The sequence below is a fragment of the Dipteris shenzhenensis genome, chromosome 22, assembly GCF_047967505.1.
Source record: "Dipteris shenzhenensis isolate YYH24624 ecotype China chromosome 22, Dip_SZ_1.0, whole genome shotgun sequence".
NCBI lineage: Eukaryota > Viridiplantae > Streptophyta > Polypodiopsida > Gleicheniales > Dipteridaceae > Dipteris > Dipteris shenzhenensis.
In genome coordinates this window covers 15397424-15420441 of record NC_141617.1, presented here as the reverse complement: position 1 = coordinate 15420441, position 23018 = coordinate 15397424, and the positions used below count along the sequence as shown (strand labels likewise).

Sequence of the window (23018 nt, the reverse complement as noted above, 5' to 3'; positions counted from 1 at the left end):
CACTTCCACGACCCTCAAACCAAGGCTCTTCTCTTCGACTCCTTGGTCCGACCAGCCGGTATGTATGGCAGCCCTTGTTGGGGACCTGACATGTCAGATATAGAGTGGACACGGTTGGAGCACCTGCAGATCCTTATGCTCTCACAGATGATCCAGGGGAAACCATCTGTACCACATCATATCATTCAGGCCGCATTTGGTGCTTCTCCACTCCAGCTACATGCAGCCTTTCAGACCATCACATATCTACACCGAGTTAGATCATATGGGAACTGCACATCAGGGAGACAGAGGTTGCCATGGTTGGCTCTCGATTCCTCCATGAGGTTGACAGCAGAGGGAGACGAGCGATGCCGATATTCACGGACTCACAGATGGTTTGTGAGACTAGGGTTTCACATCGATAGGATACCTCCTTTTCAGTACAATTTGAATGCCCCCCGGTACTCCCACCCACCATCCCGATCAGGCCACACACCAACCAAGTCATTCGAGAGGATCTCCTGCAGCTACACACCTTTAGGACCTGGTTGGAGCCGAGGGAGCTTCCAGTGAAACTGAGCTTCTACAGAGATCATTGTCTTCGTATTTCGGAGAAGGGATTCATCACACCACCGGGGTACACTGAGCTACGCATGCCTCACTCACTACGGATCTCCATCGGACAGTTTCGGATATCATCACACCGCCTCCGCATAGAGAGTGTCAGAGCAGAGGGGATCCCTAGGGAGCATCGCATATGCACATTGTGCGACTGTCAGGAGGTTGAGTCGAAGGAGCATTTTATTTTCAAGTGCCCAGTGTACTACGAGATCCAAGGAGGCGACGGGGCTTCGCCACACCACCAGACACCTCTCAAAGCAGGATCATAGAGTTTTTTCCATTGAGTGATATTGATCGTCCAGTCTCTAGCCACAGACATGACAGAGACCCCAACCTGACGAGCGCAGCACGACACACGAGGCATCGAGGGGACACACAGATCACTCTGGGGACCTCCCGTCATTGTTTAGACCCGGGACACGTCCCACAGGAGTCACAGTGGCTCTGGTCATGCGTCGAGCCTCCTCCAAGAGATTGAGATGCACGGCACCCCTTGACAAACGCCAGCGTCCCATCACCAGCTACGCACCAGCCAGGGTGACATGACATACGGAGAATTCCACTCCGCTCCAGTCTTTTTCTTTTTCATTGTTACACCCAAATGTATTTGACTATGTATGATCAAACTTAGGACTCAGCACGGGTGATGATGCTCGTTTAGTAGCTCCATCCTTACTGTGCTTTGTATCAGGTTTTCTTTCAGTCTCATAGACCCATCGGTCTTCCCAAGACTCTAATAAAATTTATTTCTTTCTTTCTTTCTATTTTGGACATTGATCATAAAGCATGGTATGTTAACAGGGCCATCTAGTCATCCAAAATGATAAAATGAAGAGTGTAACCACAAATAACAAGAGCTTCAATAGGTCCGACCAACAAAACATGATCTTGCTAAGTGACAGCCCAAGTAATACTCACAAAGGCTCCAATTTTAGTTTTCAATGCAGCTAATGATGCAACTTTTGTCCAACCAAACAAGAAAAAAGAAAATAAGTAATTAGCTGCAACTTTTGTCCAACCAAAGAGGAAAAAAGAAAATAAGTAGTGTCTTTTTCCACATTCAATATTCAATAGAGGAGGGGGCCATGACTAACAAGTTAAAATGTAGACTAGCATAGTTGAATCCGCTTACCTGAGGTAACATGTTTTTTTATGGAAGGATCAAAAAAGTCATCGGGGAGTTTTGATGAAGGTCGAGCTTTAGTTTTGCTTGCTTCTGCATCCTCCAAATTATTGCTTTTGTTAGAGATAACACCCGCCCCTTTTGCTTGAGCCTTCAACACATCCACCGCTTGAGAAGTGTATTGGCCCAACACTCAGCCAAACCCATGCAATGATATGGTTCCATAACAACATGGACTGTCATTGTACTACTTGTCAAACGAAATTGTGAACACATGGCACGTAGAATCTAATTGGACTGAAACGAACTATACATTTAATACACAAAATGCTTATCCTCTTCAGTGCAACAAAACATAAAGAGCCATGCAATCATATACAGCTAAGTTTTCAATAATTGATCCGATGATCTATTGAGAAAGAGGGGAACAACATAATATAAGAGTCAAGGCTCGTTCTATTATTAGTTTTAGTGGAGACAACCAAATTTATATATTTTAGATATTTGTCAAGTGATAAAACGACAAGCGCAGAATGCAGTAACACTAAAAGTATAGACTAGTTTCAGAGTAATAAAACTAACATAAAAAAAATAGACAAAGATCAATTGAGATTATAAGCTAAGAAAAGCTATTACAAGATTTAAATTTTCAAGAACCTGTTGTAGAGACCCAATGCTTATAAATTATAGCAGTGCACACACAAGTTACTTAGGTATAGTTAGGGTAAAGCAATGAGAGAGAGACAAACGAGAAAGAAAGAAAGAAAGCGGAAGAATGATGGGTCTATGAGACTGTGAAAATCCTAGTACAAGCAAGCAATGAGGGTGGAGCTACTAAACAAGCATCCATACTAATGCAAAATGCAAAAACTATGTGGTGGGGGGCGCGGTCTCCTCGATCTCTCAACTCTCTAGGCTATGTCAAAAGTGACCCCTTGTCTCTATCGGTCCCCCTCGAGGAACGTTGTGATAGGTCGGACCTCAATAGAATGTGCTCTGGGCACTCTTTGTCTCGCGCATGGTCTCTACGTCCCTCTCTCAGCAGCAATGTGTCAGCTCTCTCTGTTGATCTAGGCTGGCCTCATATCAGCTAGCTTCTCCTCCTCTACTCCGCTGTGTCCTGAAAATGCCTCAAATGTATAAAAGTCTGTGACGCGTCGTTGTGCCCGGTTAACCTCTATGTCTTGTAGTCTAGCCGCCTCTTGCTGCTCTCTGATTTGCCACAATAGTGTCACCCTGTGCGGGCACACCTCCATCAAATAGAGCCCAATGCATACCTAGTCGTGATAGTGGACCGAAGCCACTCTCCTCTAGGTAGAGACATTGGTAGCGCCCTCGGATCTCCTAGTAGGCTGGGCAACCACAAAGAAAATGCTCCTCTGTCTCAACCACCCCCATCGTACATAGCATGCAAATCCGCTGCTCTCAGGGTATACCTGCGGCTCTCCCCACCTCAATCCTCAGCTGATGGGACGAAATCCGCATCGGTTGCATGTGAGACTCCTCTGTCCTCGAGATACTAGGATCTGATGATGAATCCCTCCTCCAATACTCTCAAAAAGTAGTTGCAGTAGAACTGGATCGTGAGTGGGGAGCTCCTGGTCTCCCCTCCTAAAGTCCGAGATGTATGGAGCTGGAGGAGATCTAATCATCTCATCTCATGGGATCGACTCAAGAGGAGGATCCATACTATCGAAAGGGAGGACGTCTGTCCATTTGGATACTAAACCTGGCAATCCATGCAGATATACGTGCATACCATGTGTCTGTCTCCTATGTCTGAAAGATGGCATCAACTAGGACAGGTGTCCTGGCGAACTCTACTTGTACTATCTCATGTGGGACTAAGTGCTTACACCGAATCGTCCTGCACCCCGTATCACCTGTAACCACTCAAATCTCCTCCACTCGGTCCTCAGGAGATCGCATCCCCAGAAGGGTGATGCATGCATGGCAGTCGGCTGCAATAGCATATCAAAAAGTCAGCCCTTCGTTAGTGGATACTGAAAGTGTGCCTGCAAGCAATATCGCTCTAGCCGAGCCAAAGCACTCTGCCCCCGCGTAAGTCATGCCTGGGCTACATGGTACATCGAGGGACTCTCCTTGCATAGACTCAATCCATATTTTATTTAGTTCTAAAGACAGAGAAATCACTGTAGGCATGCAGATCTCCAAGTGTGATAATTGCATGTGAGGATAAAACTGTACTTATGGGTTCTTCTTTCAGTCTGAGCACACTTCTTGCCTTTCATAGACTCAATCCATCTTGCATGGACATGCAAACACCTTGAAATGACTGAAGGCATATTCCAGAATTCTGTCTCATGAATTTGCAGAAAAATGCGAGGAGAAGGCTTTAGGAATTTCAAACAACCAAAATCGCGTTTTGTTGCAAATATTGAACTATTGCTTCATCCACCCCTGTCATTCTAGTTTTGTGACTTTCATAGTTGTCCATGGCTGTACTCTCCTTGCATAGACTCAATTCATATTGTATTTAGTTGTAAAGACAGAGAAATCACTATAGGAATGCACCAGCATGTCACTTCAGCTATTTGCAGGAAAACGCGATTTCGACCTGTTAGGAATTTCTAACTGTCTACTTCGCGTTTTATTGCAAACTTGTCAATGTTGCTTCATCCACCCCTATCATTGTCTTTTTGTGTCATGCCATGTTCTCCATGGCTGTAATCTCTTTCCATTGCTTTGCATGCAGTTTGTCAGAGTAATGGCAAGAAACAAGTAAACTGCAAGAAAAGCTGGCAAAGGACCAGGGCTTGTGGCAACAGCAGTTGGGACAAGTACCAAGAAATTCAGTGTGCCTCCAAAGAGAAGAGGTGCACATGGCAGGAAGGGTAAGCCAATGAGCCTGCTCCAGCAAAAGGACAAGAGATTAAAACATGGTGCAAGTGTGCTAAGGGAGATTAGGAAGCAACAGAAAGCTATAGGCTTTGCAATCCCAAAGGCACCTTTTCAAAGACTGGTGAAAGACATATGTGATAGTTGACACCTTGGGTTCAGGTGGAGCAGAACTGTCATTCTTTCCTTACAGGAAATGGCAGAAGATTACTCGGAAAAATATTTTGAAGATGCAATGCTGGTAGCAGCCCATGCTCATAGGGTGACTCTGATGGCCAAAGACTTCAACACTTTGTCCAGAGTGAGATGGAGGTATGACAAGCTTGTTCATCTTGTGGAATGGCAAGACATAAAAATGAGAGACATATTATTAATTCCACCTACAAGCAAGTCGAAGGTAGATGAGGTTAAGGTTGTTGAAGTAACCCACTGAAAGAACACTAGAGGGAAGACTGCTTATGAGAAGTCACTGAAGCAGCAAATAAAAGAATCAAAATCTATTATAGATGTGGAGAGTGGAAAGAGGGAGCTGCAGATACAAAGAAGGTTGCAGGAGCGGGACCCTAATATAGTTGTCCATATTGAGGATGAAACTTCAGTGAATGATTTTGAGTTGACAAAACCATGCTTGGCAGCATTGACTCATAAGAATGAGTATTGCTCAGATACTATCATTCTTGCAATGCTCTAGTAAGTGTATTATTTTACATTTGTTTGCAAAACAATCCTCCTTGTACCTCCTTTATACCCTACCCTAATTATTTTTTGGTCCCATGCAGTATGATGAGAAGCTGGCTTCACCCCTCTGTACAGCATACAGTTCATATTATTGATCCTGCCATTTCTACCAAGTTAAAAGATGCAAAGGAAACTCCCATCTGTATTTTCAAGTCATTCAGACACTGCAATTTTAAAGTTATCAATGTTTTGCTACTTCCATACCATAACAGGTATATGGGTGACTGCTTCTTTTGGGATTCTTCTTTAAGATTGAGAACTCTTGTAGCCTTTGATTTCTTAATGCTTTTTTCCTTACGCAGTGACAACTGCAGTTTTCTTTCTATTGACATCCAGCAAAAGCAATGCTTTATATTCAACTCTCTTAAAAACACACACAAAGAGCCAAAATCGTAAGTGGTGTGTGTGCTTTTTTAAACTCCAAACTTCATTATTTTGATTTCATCCTAACTAAATTATATGTATTGCAATTGTATTAGAAGACTTCTAGATGAATTGGATCACTGTCCTCCTAATGTCTCTCTTTTGGATTCAATAGAGCCAGTAAATCTAGAGGTAAAAAGTCATCCCTCTACTGATGTCTATTTCATGCTATGCCTTTGAACTTAGTGAATAATTTTGTTTTGTTCAAATGTTAACAGTTTCTAACATATCTTTCCAACTGTACAGACACCACAACAAGATGATTCAAGTAGCTGCGATGGAGAGTGCTGATTAGTGCCAAATATCTACTTTCAAGCTATTTTGAGATAGGACAGCCAGACCTTGTAAGAAAAAATAATTTTCATTTAGCTTCAAGATAATTGATAATAGTACAAAGTGTTCTAAATCATCATATGCCATTGCAGATGAGAGAAGATAGCTTCAGCTGAAACTATGTAAATAATTTCAGAGCTGATACAATTTGAAAGTTTTTGAGCTATGCCTCCCCCAAACATATTGTACCAGCTACTGTCCAGTTGGGTGAGAGCTCTAAAGTCCGAGAAGGTGTCATACACCTTGATGAGACAGATGAAGCTGATGTGGTGCCACAGGAACAAGGACCTAGTGCTGATGAGGAGAAGCCACAGGAACAAGAAGCTGCTGCTGATGTTGTTGAGGAGAAGATGGAGCAGCAGGAAACAGATGCTCCAAGGGCAGTAGAGGAGACAATGAAGCAGCACCAAGATACTGTACAGGACAGGATGGAGCGCAGCAGAAAACAGATTCCCCAAAAAATGATGATACAGAGAGCTTGGACCATGTCGAGCAGCCTCTGGATCAAGCTGTAGATAAATAGAAAATGGTTATCAAGAATATGTTCTACATGTGCAATTAAACACTTCTGTACAAAATTTTACTTTCTTGAATATAATACCTTTGTTTATGAAGTCTGTGTTATCTCAATTTTCAAATTTTCAATATCTTTGCATTTTATTAAACTCTCTCTTCTTTTGAGCACCTGCAAAAAAGCAATATGAATCAATAGAATAAAGTAAACTAACAGCAGTGCTTAATGAGATCTTAATGAGATTAGGATAAATCAGATGGTGTACCTTTTTATTGTTGTAGATTAATAAAAAGTCCTTTGAAATAGAATCTTCTGTCTCAAACAGAATGTCATTGCGCAATTGAGCTAGGGAGCAGCATTCTCTTAATGAGATATTAACTAGCACATCACCATTCTCAACAACATCAATATCAAGAAGTTTATTTTCTGCACCAAAAGAATCTTCATCTTGATCCATTGGGACTAGTTTTGTGCCTAGCATTCGACTGCGCTTATAATAAAAAGAAAAAATAAAATTTTGAGATGCAACCATGTACTTCATTTGCACAGAAGGTTGGGATAAGAAGACATGTAGTTCAGTATTTTGTGAGGTTGTCCAACCTTCTATGCAACTAAAATACATGGTTGCATCACAAAATTTTATTTTTTCTTTTTATTATAAGCGCAGTCCAAAACTAGGCACAAAACTAGTCCCAATGGATCAAGATGAAGATTCTTTTGGTGCAGAAAATAAACGTCTTGATATTGATGTTGTTGAGAATGGTGATGTGCTAGTTAATATCTCATTAAGAGAATGTTGCTCCCTAGCTCAATTGCGCAATGACATTCTGTTTGAGACAGAAGATTCTATTTCAAAGGACTTTTTATTTATTTACAACAATAAAAAGGTACACCATCTGATTTATCCTAATCTCATTAAGCATTGCTATTAGTTTACTTTACCCTATTGATTCATATTGCTTTTTTGCATGTGCTCAAAAGAAGAGAGAGTTCAATAAATGCAAAGACATTGAAAATTTAAAAATTGAGATAACACAGACTCCATAAACAAAGATATTGTATTCAATAAAGTAAAATTTTGTATAGAAGTGTTTAATTATACATGTAGAACATATTCTTGACAACCATTTTTTATTTATCTACAGCTTGATCCAGAGACTGCTCTACATGGTCCGAGCTCTCTATATCATCAATTTTTGAAGAATCTGTTTTCTGCTGCTCCATCCTATCCTGTACAATATCTTGGTGCTGCTCCATTGTCTCCTCTACTATCCCTAGAGCATTTGTTTGCTGCTGCTCCATCTTCTCCTCAACAACATCAGCAGCAAGTCCTTGTTCATGTGGCTTCTCCTCATCAACACTAGGTCCTTGTTCCTGTGGCACCACATCAGCTTCATCTGTCTCATCAAGGTGTATGACACCTTCTCGGACTTTAGAGCTCTCACCCAACTCGACAGTAGCTGGTACAATATGTTTGGGGAAGGCATAGCTCAAAAACTTTCAAATTGTATCAGCTCTGAAATTATATACATAGTTTCAACTGAAGCTATTTTCTCTCATCTGCAATGGCATATGATGATTTATAACACTTTGTACCACTATCAATTATCTTGAATCTAAATGAAAATTATTTTTTCTTACAAGGTCTGGCTGTCCTATCTCAAAATAGCTTGAAAGTAGATATTTAGCACTGATCAGCACTCTCCATCCGCAGCTACTTGAATCATCTTATTGTGATGTCTGTACAATTGAAAAGATATGTTAGAAACTGTTAACACTCTAGATTTACTGGCTCTATTGAATCCAAAAGAGACATTAGGAGGACAGTGATCCAATTCATCTAGAAGTCTTCTAATACAATTGCAATACATATAATTTAGTTAGGATGAAATCAAAATAATGAAGTTTGGAGTTTAAAAAAGCACACACACCACTTACGATTTTGGCTCTTTGTGTGTGTTTTTAAGAGAGTTGAATATAAAGCATTGCTTTTGCTGGATGTCAATAGAAAGAAAACTGCAGTTGTCACTGCGTAAGGAAAAAAGCATTAAGAAATCAAAGGCTACAAGAGTTCTCAATCTTAAAGAAGAATCCCAAAAGAAGCAATTACCCACATACCTGTTATGCTATGAAAGTAGCAAAACATTGATAACTTCAAAATTGCAGTGTCTGAATGACTTGAAAATACAGATGGGAGTTTCCTTTGCATCTTTTAACTTGGTAGAAATGGCAGGATCAATAATATGAACTGTATGTTGTACAGAGTGGTGAAGCCAGCTTCTCATCATGCTGCATGGGACCAAAAAATAATTAGGGTAGAGTATAAAGCAAGTACAAGGAGGATTGTTTTGCAAACAAATGCAAAATAATAGACACTTACTAGAGCATTGCAAGAATTATAGTATCTGAGCAATACTCATTCTTATGAGCCAATGCTGCCAAGCATGGTTTTGTCAACTCAAAATCATTCACTGAAGTTTCATCCTCAATATGGGGGTTGAAGGAGGCTATGCGTGGGTAGGAGGCGACGGCATGGGACCCCCTCGTACTTGGCACATCCAATGGTAGGTTGCCATGTGGTAGCTACCCTACAGTTGTATCAGGGCCTTATAGTTGAGAAGGCCTGCTGTCTGGCAAGGGTGTAATCTTGCTTTCGTAAGTGAAACAGTTCATGATGGAGTTTATGAAGAAAGAGAAATCCGAGGCGGCCATTATAAAATTCGACGGTCGAAACTTCCCCAGTTGGTAGTTGTCGACCAAGTTGTGGTTCATGCACAAGAATCATTGTAGTGTGGTATCAGGGACGGAGAAGAAACCCAAGAGTAGTGGTCATGAGGCAGAAAAGATTCTAACTATATTAGGGCCCAGCTCCTACAACCTTCTTTATATCTGCAGCTCCCTCTTTCCACTCTCCACATCTATAACAGGTTTTGATTCTTTTATTTGCTACTTCAGTGACTCCTCATAAGCAGCCTTCCCTCTGGTGTTCTTTTTATGTCCTGCCATTTCACAAGATGAACAAGCTTGCCATACCTCCATCTCACTCTGGACAAAGTGTTGAAGTCTTTGACCATCAGAGTTACCTTGTGAGCATGGGCTGCTACTAGCATTGCATCTTCAAAATATTTTTCCGAGTAATCCTCTGCCATTTCATGTAAGGAAAGAATGACAGTCCTGTTCAACCTGAACCCAAGGTCCCAACTATCACATATGTCTTTCACCAGTCTTTAAAAAGGTGCCTTGGGGATTCCAAAGCCTATAGCTTTCTGTTGCTTCCTGATCTCCCTTAGCACACCTACACCATGTTTCAATCTCTTGGTCTTTTGCTGGAGCAGGCTCATTGGCTTACCCTTCCTGCCATGTGCACTTCTTCCCTTTGGAGGCACACTAAATTTCTTGGTACCTGTCCCAACTGCTGTTGCTACAAGCCCTGGCCCTTTGCCAGCTTTTCTTGCAGTTGACTTGGTTCTTGCCATCACTCTGACAAACTGCATACAAAGCAATGGAAAGAGATTACAGCCATGGAGAACATGGTATAACACAAAAAGACAATGACAGGGGTGGATGAAGCGACATTGACAATTTTGCAATAAAACGCGATATGGACAGTTTGAAATTCCTAACAGCTCGAAATCGTGTTTTCTTGCAAATACCTGAAGTGACATGCTGGTGCATTCCTACAGTAATTTCTCTGTCTTTACAACTAAATACAATATGAATTGAGTCTATGCAAGGAGAGTACAGCCATGGACAACTATGAAAGTCACAAAACTAGAATGACAGGGGTGGATGAAGCAACAGTTCAATATTTGCAACAAAACGCGATTTCGGCTGTTTGAAATTCCTAAAGCCTTCTCCTCGCATTTTCCTGCAAATTCATGAGGCAGCATGCTGGAATATGCCTTCAGTCATTTCAAGGTGTTTGCATGTCCATGCAAGATGGATTGAGTCTATGGAAGGCAAGAAGTGTGCACAGACTAAAAGAATAACCCATAAGTACAGTTTTACACTCACATGCAATTATCACACTTGAAGATATGCATTCCTACATTGATTTCTCTGTATTTACAACTAAATAAAATATGGATTGAGTCTATGCAAGGAGAGTACAGCCATGACACAAAACCACAATGACAGGGGTGGATGAAGCAACAGTTTAATATTTGCAACAAAACGCGATTTCGGCTGTTTGAAATTCCTAAAGCCTTCTCCTCGCATTTTTCTGCAAATTCATGAGGCAGCGTGCTGGAACATGCCTTCAGTCATTTCAATGTGTTTGCATGTCCATGCAAGATGGATTGTGTCTATGGAAGGCAAGAAGATTGCAGAGACTGAAGGAAGAACCCATAAATACTGACCTGGAAGCTATCTGTGAATGTGCTGTGCTGCTGATGAGTACCCTATGCTGGGGATTAACCTGTGCTGCTGGTCAGGATGCTGATGTTGCAGAGTAGGGAGGTAGGGAGGCAAGAGAGCTGAGATTGGAGAGTCGAGACAGGATAGATTTAACAGGAGGGAAATCCCACACGTGTGGAATGGAGTTGTCTTTTCACACGTGTGAATGGAACCCAGATCTCTTGGAGTTTGAAACTTGGCACATGTGAAAGGGACACTTTTTGCCTTGGAACTTGTGCCATTCATGATTTCATAATCAGTTCCATAACCACTCTTCCCTCCCCTGCCTCCCAATCTTTCATCCCTGCCAACACCCTCCCATCATCCTTTTCCTTCCCTCTCGAATCCCTTCCTACCCACCACACTCCATCCAGGCTGCAACCTGCCTGAAACCTGCCTGAAGACTACTACCACTGCCCAAGCTCCAGGTTACCAAGGCTGCAGCTCAAGTTTGGGAGAGAGCAGGAGATTCACAGGAAAAGAAAGGTCAGAGTTCTAGATTCTTTTCGATGTTTTTTTGATATATATTTCTGCCATCCATAGACTTCTTGATGTCCAGATATCTGGGTAATTTCCATCCACCACATCCCATATCCCATTTTCCACTAAGCTCCAGCATTTCTTGTCACATGTCCTAGTCCTGCTGTCCAATAATCTCATAGAACGTCCCAGATATTTGCAACAATAATCTCTAATCACCCCTTCTAGACAGATTCCTATGAATATTTTTACTCAGCTCCCCTCTTCTTGCTACATATCCAACTCTCACTGTCCAAGAGTCTGGTAGATCATTCTAGGATTTGACTGGAGAAAGACAGAAATCCACAACGACAGGGGCGGATGAAGCAAATACCTGAATTGACATGCTAGTGCGTTTCTACAGTGATTTCTCTGTCTTTACAACTAAATACAATATGGACTGAGTCTATGCAAGGAGAGTACAGCCATGGACAGGGGTGGCTGAAGCAACATATACAAATTTGCAATAAAACGCGACATGGACAGTTTAAAATGCCTAACAGCTCGAAATCACGTTTTCCTGCAAATACTTGGATTGACATGCTGGTGCATTCCTACAGTGATTTCTCTGTCCTTACAACAAAATACAATATGGATTGAGTTTATGCAAGGAGAGTCCAGCCATGGACAACTTAAAAGAAGAAGAAGACAGAACCTTACCATGTAGTGAGTTATATTGCAGGCTGTCCACGCATCTTTCATTGACTTCCCAAAATGTTTAATTGCCTCTTCAAAGTTCTTGTAATCACTCTTTGTCCATGTTACTTTGTCACAGAACATGAAGAGTTGATCAAGAGACCTCCACACCTCTGCCTTCACATTTCGTGCTTCCCCATCTGCCTCATGATCTTTCACGGCATTATGGACTTGCTTCCACGGTCCATAATTAATCTTTGAAACTGTTCTACCTTGCCTTACTTGCTTACTGTGTTTGGGTCGAGACAAGAATCTTCTTGCCTTAACACCACCAATAGAGGGCTTGATTGGTACCTCCTTGCCATTGGTAGACTCTTTAAAATCCTTTGTGATTTGAACATCTCCTCCATGCAGACCTATATCGGATAACACTTTTTCCAATGCTTGAAGAGCATCCTTTCTATTTTTTTCGGGACGGAGTTTCCAAGCAAATCCAATATACAAAAATACCAATATCTCAATAATTCGACATAGACCATGCAATGTGCAGATGTGAACATTACATAGTCGAACGTCCAGAATGGCCTTGAAGTCAGGGTCAACTTTATCTCTATTAGGTGCTCTCTTCCACCATTTGGAATCCATTACTTGAGCTGATTCTTTGCAGTAAAGACAAGGAGACTTTGAGTTGTCTCCTTTACTAACGATATACATACACTTAAGTGTTTTAAGATCCCCCGCCATGTGCCACTCTACTTGAAAATCACCTTTTCCTACAACATGGAGATTCTCGCCTTGCACTTGTCTTTTGATTATTCTTGGTATTTCCGTGTGGAAAACACCCAATCTAGTGTTTCATGGTCTTCTGTCTTTACTTGCCAGATTATAGAAAACAAAAGTCTTACTATAACAGATTTGAAAACAATGACCAAAATTAAGTACGAAACAAAAAATGATCATACCTGGAACGAGCCTAACCACCATATGTGTTTCTCCGACTGCACACTAAAATACTTCGAACTCGCTTCAGTCAATGATGTATTAAGTGCTCCATTCATCAATGTAATAGTAACCCTTTCCATTTTCTTTTCCTTTACAACCTCACACTCATCCAGTTTGATAACAAATTTCAAAATGCCTTTGCACTCCTCAAATGTTATTCCATAAAACTCGACCATTCTTCTTTGAAGTTGTTGTAGATCTACAAATATATTGTTCCAAGGGTCATACACAGTGGTTCCTTTGCCACCATGAAATATTTCTTTAATATGGATATATTGCCCAATAAACTCATCTATACTTTCATTCAAATGACCTCTTATCCTCCACACGGTTGCTGGATTTGGCAGTAAAACTTGTTTAATCCTTTGATCTTTCAAAGTTGAGGATATCGCATGGAAAATCAAACTATATCCCTTCCTGCTAACTCCACTAACATCAAGAGCCTCTTGGATTGTAGTGCCATCAACTTCATTATTGGATACAAAGTCCTCTACAACATTGCGTTTGAGCGTTTTGTATTTTTTTTCCTCAATCAAACCTTTTGCCACACTACAAGAAAGCAATCCTTTCATTTGTTTAACACGAAGAAGGTTCGGATCTATATTTTCTTTTGCACGCTCCAATAATTTCCTATAGTAACAACATTATATGCCTATATCATTCAACACCTCCATTCTTGTTTTGCGGTAATGGACGAAATAGATATAGTCATTTGAGAGCCTTTTTGAGTATACAAAATATTAAATTTCAATCTAACCTTGCTTCCTGAATTCTTCGCTTGCATCCACCAGTCCCAACCTTCAAATTTGTAATGTTTTTAATCTTCCTACTTCGTAGTCTGTCTCCAAGCACGGTTCTCTTCTTTCTTGCTCTTGTCAACTCTTTTTTACTCTTTGAATGCTCCTCAATTTTATTCTGCAACTGTTGCTCCAATTTTGCACGAATGGCTCTCCTGCATCCTGGCTCCCTTTTCTTGTAGGTACATCATTTTATACGTTTCTGCAAATGCAGACTGCACTGAAATATAACCAAGAAGTCCATTTTGTCCATCGCCGGCAAACCTCAGTAATGTGGTGGGATTGACAAATGGAGGTGTAGAGTTTTTTACTTGACATTTTGGATATATGCTTCCATCCCACCATAAGTCAATATGTTGAAGCCCTTCTCTTCTCATATTTTCCCGCTGTTGAGTATTCAGCACCGTATCCTTTCGTCTTTTTTGTGCTGGAGCATATTGTTCTTCTAAGTCGATGTGAAGATGGTGTAATCGCTTCTTCTGAGATAGTGACTCACTAGTATTGGCCATTTTTTGTGCTTCTGAGGTTGCAAAGTTTGCTTGTCAATCTCATAGTCGTTTTGTAACATGAATCGTGGAAGTGTGGCGGTATCCATATAAATATTTTAAAAACGTGCAATCACCAAGTTCAATGATGGATTCTTTATGAGAGGCCTGCACACGTCGGCAAAAGAGATGCGAAATCTTCGGGAAACAAAAAAAAAACTAAGGAGATATTTAATGCAAAATCGTGTAGTTAGATAAAAGATTATCTTATTCCTTTCTGAACTGACAGTTCTGTAGTCCTTACTGACAGTTCTGAGCCACGTTTCCGTATTTTACTATTTTTGAGGTCTTTTAGGAGAGAAATAAATCAAAAAATAGTGAATTTCTTACAGGGCCCCAAAATGAGCTTCCTTTTTCCCTAATGTTGGTCCTGTGAAGACTACTCCCAAATATGTGTAGGACTGTACTATCTCCACTGGCTCACCACGATAAGTGAAGCTAAATTCGCATAGCACTGTGCATGAGGTGTTGAAGACCATAACCTTGGTCTTCCCAAGGTTTACTGTCAGATCTCTCTTGGTCTCTCTCTCTACAAAACACCTCTAGCGCCTCTAGATATCTCTGCAACCCCTCCATTGAAGATATAAGGACTATGTCATCTACGCATAGCAATATCTTTATCATGAGGTCAGCCACTAATGATCCCTCGGAAGGATGTGATCTCATCAGTGTGGAGTCCAAAGAGAGTCGGTGATCATAGTACATTGGGCATCTGAAAATGAAATGCTCCTTTGACTCAATCTCCTGTAGGTCACACAAGGTGCATATGCGCGTATCCTTGGGTGTTCTCTCTGCCCTGCCACTCTCAATGCGGAGTCTATGTGAAGAGACCCAGAACTACCCAACAGAGATTCTCAGTGAATGGGGTAGGAGAATCGCATTCGATGGACAAAAGCAGTAGAGCCTAATCCGCCTTTACAACCACCCTCATCCACATTTAAATCAAGTGAACAACACCATCAGAAGGTAAAAGGCTTTCATTGAAACTCCTCGTCTCTACACACCTCCAGATACAACTCATACTCTGGCCACTTTTCCTCCCAAACCAACAACCTAAAAAAAAACCAGTGGATTACACAGCTCAACACAAGCTCTCCTACTGACTGAGATCAAGCTCAAAAAATACATAGAAGACCCATGAAACTTAAATCCCAAGAAAATGATGACTTCAGAGCTGCATAACTACCACGAACACTTTCAGACAACTCAAGGTATAAACAACCATGCTCATATCTCCCATGACAAGATCAAACATGAACAACCCCAGACCTCTTGTCATAAAGTGAACCAACTGCCTCATATGCTCCCCACAAGCAACCGTCGACTCTCCAGCAAGATCCAGAGTCCCTCACCCCCATAGCCGCCATTTCACGTACCATGCCATCCCGTCGACCAGAAGCTTGGAGATTAGATTCACGTAGCCACCTTGCATGCATGCCTTTTTGACAAGAGCCACGTCATCATATTATTTTTACCACTCTTCCCACCCTTCCTTCAAACTATACCAAGTCCATTAATGCCCAAATCATCGACTATGTGCACACAAATGCATGCCACCAACACTTAGTGCCTAATTGCCCATACTACCATAGCATATGGTGAACACAATCCCGACACAATGGATTTACAAGACAGCCACGACAAAAAAAATGCTCATGCCCTCATACAGAATTGACTCCGGACAACCATGAAAGGCGTATGTCATCCCACAACAAAACACTATCACACTCTGGATACTATGCTGTACTCGAAAGCTGCTTACACAAAATTTGATTGAACGCCAGCAAGCACATACACAAGTTGAACATCACACATATACACATGTACAAGATGACTTTTGGGTTTTTAAAAATCTTCACACAGCGTATATCCTAGAGGGTCAATAAAGCCCTCCTTTGAAATGCCTCTATAGAAGCTGAGATTCACTGGGAGCTCACTCGGTTCCAACTAGGTCCAAAATGTGTGTAGCTGCAGAAGATCCTCACGTATGACCTTGTTAACCTCGTGATACCTGAGTGGGAGAAATGGCGTGTCAATGCTGTACTGGAAGAAAGGAAGTCTATACATGTGGATCCCTAGTCACTCGAACCACCTGCATGTGTGCATACCAGCATCTCTGGTCACCTATAGTTGCTAGGGCCATAGAAGAGGACAATGCTAGATACAGTAGTCTGCGACGTCCAGAAGTCCAGTGCTCGTATTCCTTGACGCGATATAGATAAGTGATGACTTGGAATGTTGCATCAGGCTGCAGTGGAGATGACCCAAACTCAACCTGGTGATCTCCGACGGCTTACTGCGAATCATCCGTGATAGCATGAGAACCTGTGCACACTCCACACAAGCCCACTCTGCATTTGAGAGATCAGGCCCCCTAGAAGGGCTGCCATACATCCCCATTAGTCGGACCAAGGAGTCAAACAAGAGAGCTTGGTCCGAGGGTCTTGGAAGTGTTAAATGGAAGCACTGCCTCTTTAGCCTGGCCAATGAAGCATATCCTCTACTCAAACGGGCCTGCATCGCCGGTCTCATCATAAAAATAGGGCTAGACAAGAGAACCCCTAAGTATAAGAAAGACGAGACAATCTAAAACCGGTGATCCATCAAAGGTGAACGACTCTCTATGCATCACTGCACGAGATGTATTGAAGATCATGACCTCGGTCTTACCAAGATTGACCTTGAAATCATGCGACTCACAAAGGGATTGTAGTGCATCCAAGTGTCTATGGAACCCATCTGTAGAGGAAGATAGGAGTATCACGTCATTTACATACAGCAAAATCTGAATCAAAGCACCAGTGCGAGAGCATGCAGCTCCCCCAGTGTCTACATAAATGTCTCAAGCTCATCGATGTAGAGGCCAACAAAAGAGGACACCACTTTTCGCCCCAACATCCAGATCCCACGACCAGGGTTCCTAAGACTAGCACTCACTACCCACCTTACAAAAAGTACCACCTTTGCCTTCCTCCCTCCTCTTTATGAAGATTGAGCCCCCGACTTCTCCTGTTCTCAAAGAACTCCTATGATTACGACGCCACACTGATTTGCACCTTCAGCAAAGCCACGATCCAAAACTCCCAACTCCACAGTCATGCCTTTACTCATAAAGCTCAACAAGGTCTTCCATGAAGCTCCCAACTCACGTATTAAGGACGCCCCATTCGTTCAGAGCAGCAAATACTAGATCCTCCCGCATCGCCATGATTTCTCTAACCTTCCAGTAGAGACACCATGCCCGTCTTCCATAGCAGAACCAATAGAGAAAAAGCCCACGACCAAGCCTTGACTCCTTACTGCAAGCTCACATAGAGGCTGAAACGGCTCTTCTCTCCCGCTTGCAGAGTTGTTTACCAAGCCTCCTCCGTCCAGCCATGGTATCCTTCCCCCTGCGCCATCATGTACCTCCAGCAGCTCCTACGTTGCGCCTCTCCTAACAAGCTTTTCACCAGGCAATCCGTGCTCTCACTGCGCATCAACCTATCTCCTCCACACAGTCCTCCTAGCCTCACAGCTTCCCCTACTCCTCATGCAGCGCACGCCGCCTTCCCTTTCTCTCTAATCCTCCCTTCCGCTCCGTCGAGATCCCCAACTCCCTGTAGCTTCTCCTCTACACACAAAGCAACCAAGGTTCATGGCCTTCCGTCACCCACGATCTTCCAAGCTTGCCTCGTAGTGATGCGCTTCCCAAACAAGATACCAGATCCCTCTAGCCCCTCTATCACCCTTTTTCTCGTCCTCTCCCATTCTCGGCTTCTCCTGCCTCCCAACTGGCTCATCCAGCTCCCCATGAAGTCCAAACTCCGCCTCCAAGTTGTCCTCCTTCCCAAACCTCCAGTCGCGATCCCCTTCCAAAAACCCCTTCTCCTCTTAGACCTGAGAACAAATACCGAAATCCCCCCACCCTCTCGGCAGAGGGAGGGGCAGCCAAGTAGCGATATCCTCAGTCGCCACCTCGCCATCCAGAAGCTCCTCACTTCATCCTCACGTAGTGTCACCACAATGTAAATATCCTAAGGTCAAAGTATAGTTAACCATTTATTTGATCATAATTAAAGAGTTTTATATGTGTTAATTATGGTCAAAGAGTTATTTTAATGGTCAAAGGATTGACTACGGTCAAAGATACTTGACTCTAGTCAAGTAAACCTGACTACGGTCAGAGAGTATTGACTTCGGTCAACAAGACTTGGCATGCGCCAAGAGGGTTAACCCCGGTTAACCAAGATGTGCCAACTTCGGTTGGAAAGACTTGGCTATAATTAAGGCGCCTCGACCCTTGGTCAAAGCTTCTTAATTATAATCAAGAGTGTTGACTCCGGTCAACCAGAGAATAAATATATATTTTTCTATTTGCTAGATGTGCACATGTGTTCAGTGGGAACGCCCACCGTGACTAGAATTAGTCCACAGTGTGTTATTTGCATGCAAAGCGCTAACAATTAATGGGTGCCATGGTGGTGTGCTTTAATTAATTGTTGCAGGTACTAGGAAGAATTATTTTTCCTAAGCGTAACGGGACCCTGACAAGCATCTAGGAGGCGGTTCGTGTGACCGAGAGCTTTGAAGACTCCAGAATGGCCCTTAGTGGCATGTAATAGGACTTAGTCTAGATTTAGACAAGTGGCATGTTGCCAATTTGAATTGAGCTTGAAGCTCTTGTAATAAAGTGGATTTTTCACGTTTTGAAATGTAGAGGTTACCAGACAGCTCTACGTTGAACTTCTGTAAATGAAAGCACAATTACTGTCTTTTTGAGTGGTAATGGCTGTCTTTCAGTAACGAGTCGGTTTTATTGGTATCAGAGCTCAGCCTCCTGATTTTCTAAAATCATGACGGTCTTGGAAGCACCTGGAGAAAAGCCCTTTTTGGTATAGATTGAAATTCGAGCACGAAATGACTGTTCAATAGGATGCCAGTGTGAAATCACGAATCGGATAAGGGGCAGATGCCTGGAATGGTAAAACTGTCGTGCTAGGAACTGTAAACGCCTGTAAACTAGACTAAATCGAGGGAGCCCGTATCTAGGAGCAAAAAGGAAGATGGCACAACAACGTATGAGACCTGTTCGTGGGCTGGATTAAAGTCTCGAATCGTGGTCGTGCTTCACTGACGTAATAGCACGCAAATGATTAGGCGTAATGTTTGAAGCGGGGTGCGAGGTGCTGGCGAAGGCGTGGAGAAGGTGCGAAGGAGCGGCGAGTCACGCTATCGTTCTGGTTTGGCCAGTGGACGGAAAGCTCTGCTAGCTCCGTGACGCTGTGTCCACGCGATCCTTGGCGATGCCCTCTACGCTAACGCTTCACGAAACTGCGAAGGTGACGCAACGTCCACGTGGATGCTGACGTGGCCAGGGTGCCAGCTAGGTGTACACGTGGCAGATGAGCAGTGGGCTTGATGACGTGGCAGTCCATGCTGGCAGACAGTTCAGCAGATGACGTGGCAGCCAGGTGGCATGCACTACAGGTGCTGACGTGGCAGTACACGTGGCAGACAGCGCAGTAGCTGACGTGGCTTTGACACGTGGTAGGTGCTGATGTGGCAGGGCTGACAGAAAGCTGATGTGGCAGATGCTGACGTGGCACTGACATGTGACAAACCAGTGGTTAAATTAACCCTGGTTAGTTAACTCTGGTCAGAGGTTTAGTTAACTTGACCCAACCAGACCAGTCTAGTCACTGTAACCAGACTGTGACCAGTCCAGTTAGTCCAGTTGCAAACTAACCAGACCAAAACCAGTCAATCTGGTTAGAGTAACTAGCCAGTTACTCCATCTGGTTACTGTTCTTTTCAAAAAAAAAAAAAAAAAAAAACAGTTGCAGAGACTGTTTCTGCTAGCAATTTTCACCTACTTGTCAGACTTTTACTGTTAGAAAAGCAGCAGAAAAACAGAGAAAGCAGAGAAAACAGAGAAAGTAGATTTCTACTGTCAGAAAAGCAGCAGAAAAGCAGAGAAATCAGAGATTTGCAGAAAAAGAGTATGCATGCCTTTGAGCAGTGAAAAGAGGGAAAAACAGATGCCTTTTGAAGCCATCTGCAGCAGCCAGAAAAGGGCAATATAGTTGTTGATGCTTTGGCAACTGTGTGGGTATATGCCTTGAATTGACAGCCAGTACTGGCATAGATTGTGAATGCAAAACACCTCTTGTTGAGGTATTTTTCTGTTGGAAAAGCAAAGGTAGTTGTGCATCAGTTACCTACACGGTGTGTGAAATCTGCAGATCCCACAATATGGATCAATCACCTATCCAGTGGGATTGACAAGATAGGGATGTACATCCAAGACAGAGAAGTGGGCCGCAAACTCAACAAGAATTTGAACAGATGGTATGCACTCGTATACAAGAGCTGGAAAATCTCAAAAGGGATCCAAGGGCTCAGCATTTGTTTCAAGCAGAAGCTATGCCTAATCCAGTATATGACGTGCCAATGCCAGAGGCACACTCTCGTGTACAGCCTGAGAAAGAGAGATCTCATAGGAGACGGTCCCATAGTAAAAAGAGATCGAGGCATCATCACCGATCTCCTAGTCCATCACCGTCTACCTCGAGTTCGACTTCTGTGTCTTCTTCTTTCTTATCAGATAAACCATCCAGGAAAAGAAGAAAACACAAGAAGTCTAGAAAGAGAAAGACGTCCAAAGAGACCAAGGAATTTAAAGAGGGAGGAAAATCTGTCAAGTTTATGACCTACAATGGACAGTATGGTCATACAGACAAAGTATTGCAGTTCATCAGACAGTTTGATGCTGCATTCGGTACAAAAAAATTTTCAGAATCCTCCAAGTTAAGAATGGTCAGTTTGCACTTGACAGCAACAGCTAGTGGTGGAGTGCACAAACCACAAATGGGTCAGCCCCAAGGAAGTGGAAGGACTTCAAGAAAGCCTTCTACCAGCAGTTTATGCCTAAACAGTTTAGAGACCATGTTCTTCAAGACTGGGACAACTTGCATATGGATGCAGGAGATACAGTGGATGGGTACAACCAAAAGTTTTGGCATGCTTATTTGCAGGTTGCACCTTTCAAAAAGATCTCCAAAGGCACCCAAATGAGAAAGTACAGAGCAGGTCTCACTCCAAGAATTCAGGCAGTAGTGAATGCTTTGGGGGCAAAGAATATTCAAGACCTTATGCATTCAGCTTCAGTAGCGAGCCTTGTGCCGCTACAAGATCCATCTACAGTGCCATCCTTGCATGCAGGACGTGCTGATAAAAAGAAAACTGATTTTCCAAAATCAGAAAAGAAAGAGTACCCCAAGGCTGAAAAGAAAGGGTTTCAGCCTCAGAAGCCGAGGGGTACTCAGTTTTCAAGAACTTATAAGGGCAAATCTCTATTCACCCCTGAACAGATAGCGGAATTCCGTAGAGATGGGAAATGCTTCAGGTGCGGCAAAGAGGGGCATGTGGCTGCCCAGTGCCCAGAAAAGCCTTCAACTTCGAAGGGAAAAGAGGCAGAGAAGCCACGAGGACCGCAAAAGCCAATGGCGGGGGGAATTCCTGACATACTAGGTCATGCTTTGAACCCAGAAGAACGAGAATTGCTGCTATCATGGGGCAAAGTTAGAGACCAGCAAGCGCTAATTTTATTTGATCCAGGGGCTACTGATAATTTCATATCAGAGGATCTAGCCCTGAGGCTGGGAATAAAAATGGAGGAGTTGGGCAGGGCTTTGGATGCCGATCAAATGTTCTGTGGGAATCCTGTGCCAGTTACTCCCTTGATAGGGAAGCTCCGTCTTCATGTTCAGAGTTATGTGGATCAGGAAGACTTCTTCATTTCTCCACTGAAACATTATGATGTAGTTTTGGGAATGCCTTGGTTTCACCGCAAGGCAGTGAAGTTGACTCTTCCTGAAAGAGTGTTGGAGTTTGTGTATAGGGGGAAAAATCAGCGTTTAATTGCCAGGAATAAAGGGGACACTATCCCCATTGTATCTGATGTTTCATGTGGTAAAGTAATAAAGTCTGCAATTTCTGCGTACATGGTTTTTATAAAAGAAAAAGGGAATGAAATGCATGCTGAAATGAATGATGCAGACAAAGATAAGTTTCACTTTCTTATAAACTTTAAAGATTGCTTTTCTGATACTTTGCCAAGGGAGTTACCCCCAGAGAGACCAAAAGATCATCAGATAGATTTAATGCCTGGTAGTGAGCCACCAAACAGACCACCTTATAGAGTCAATGCGACTCAGAGAGAGGAGATTATGGCTCAGGTACAGGATTTGCTGTCCAAAGGGTTGATTCAGCCCAGCTCGCCTCCTTTTTGTTCCCTTGTACTGTTAGTACAGAAGAAAGATGGTTCATTCCGTATGTGCGTCGATTATCGTGCACTGAATAAAATGACCATCAAGAATAGATTCCCTATTCCGCGTATTGATGATGTCCTGGATCAATCAAATGGAGCTTCAGTTTTCAGCAGGATAGACTTAAAGAGTGGCTATCACCAAGTGAGGATACAGCCTCAGGATGTGCACAAGACAGCATTTCGCACTACATTCGGGTTGTATGAATACTTAGTGATGCCT

At 42.7% G+C, this 23018-nt stretch overlaps 1 protein-coding gene across 1 annotated transcript in view; it reads right to left on the bottom strand.

Moving 5' to 3' along the window:
* LOC147887792 (uncharacterized) overlaps nt 1-23018 on the bottom strand; it is a 52190-nt gene that overhangs the window by 15767 nt on the left and 13405 nt on the right. Inside the window, exon 2 of the mRNA XM_087393219.1 lies at nt 1736-1894. Within this exon, the coding sequence (XP_087249345.1) occupies nt 1736-1894 (159 nt within the window). The remainder of the gene's footprint in view (nt 1-1735; nt 1895-23018) is intronic.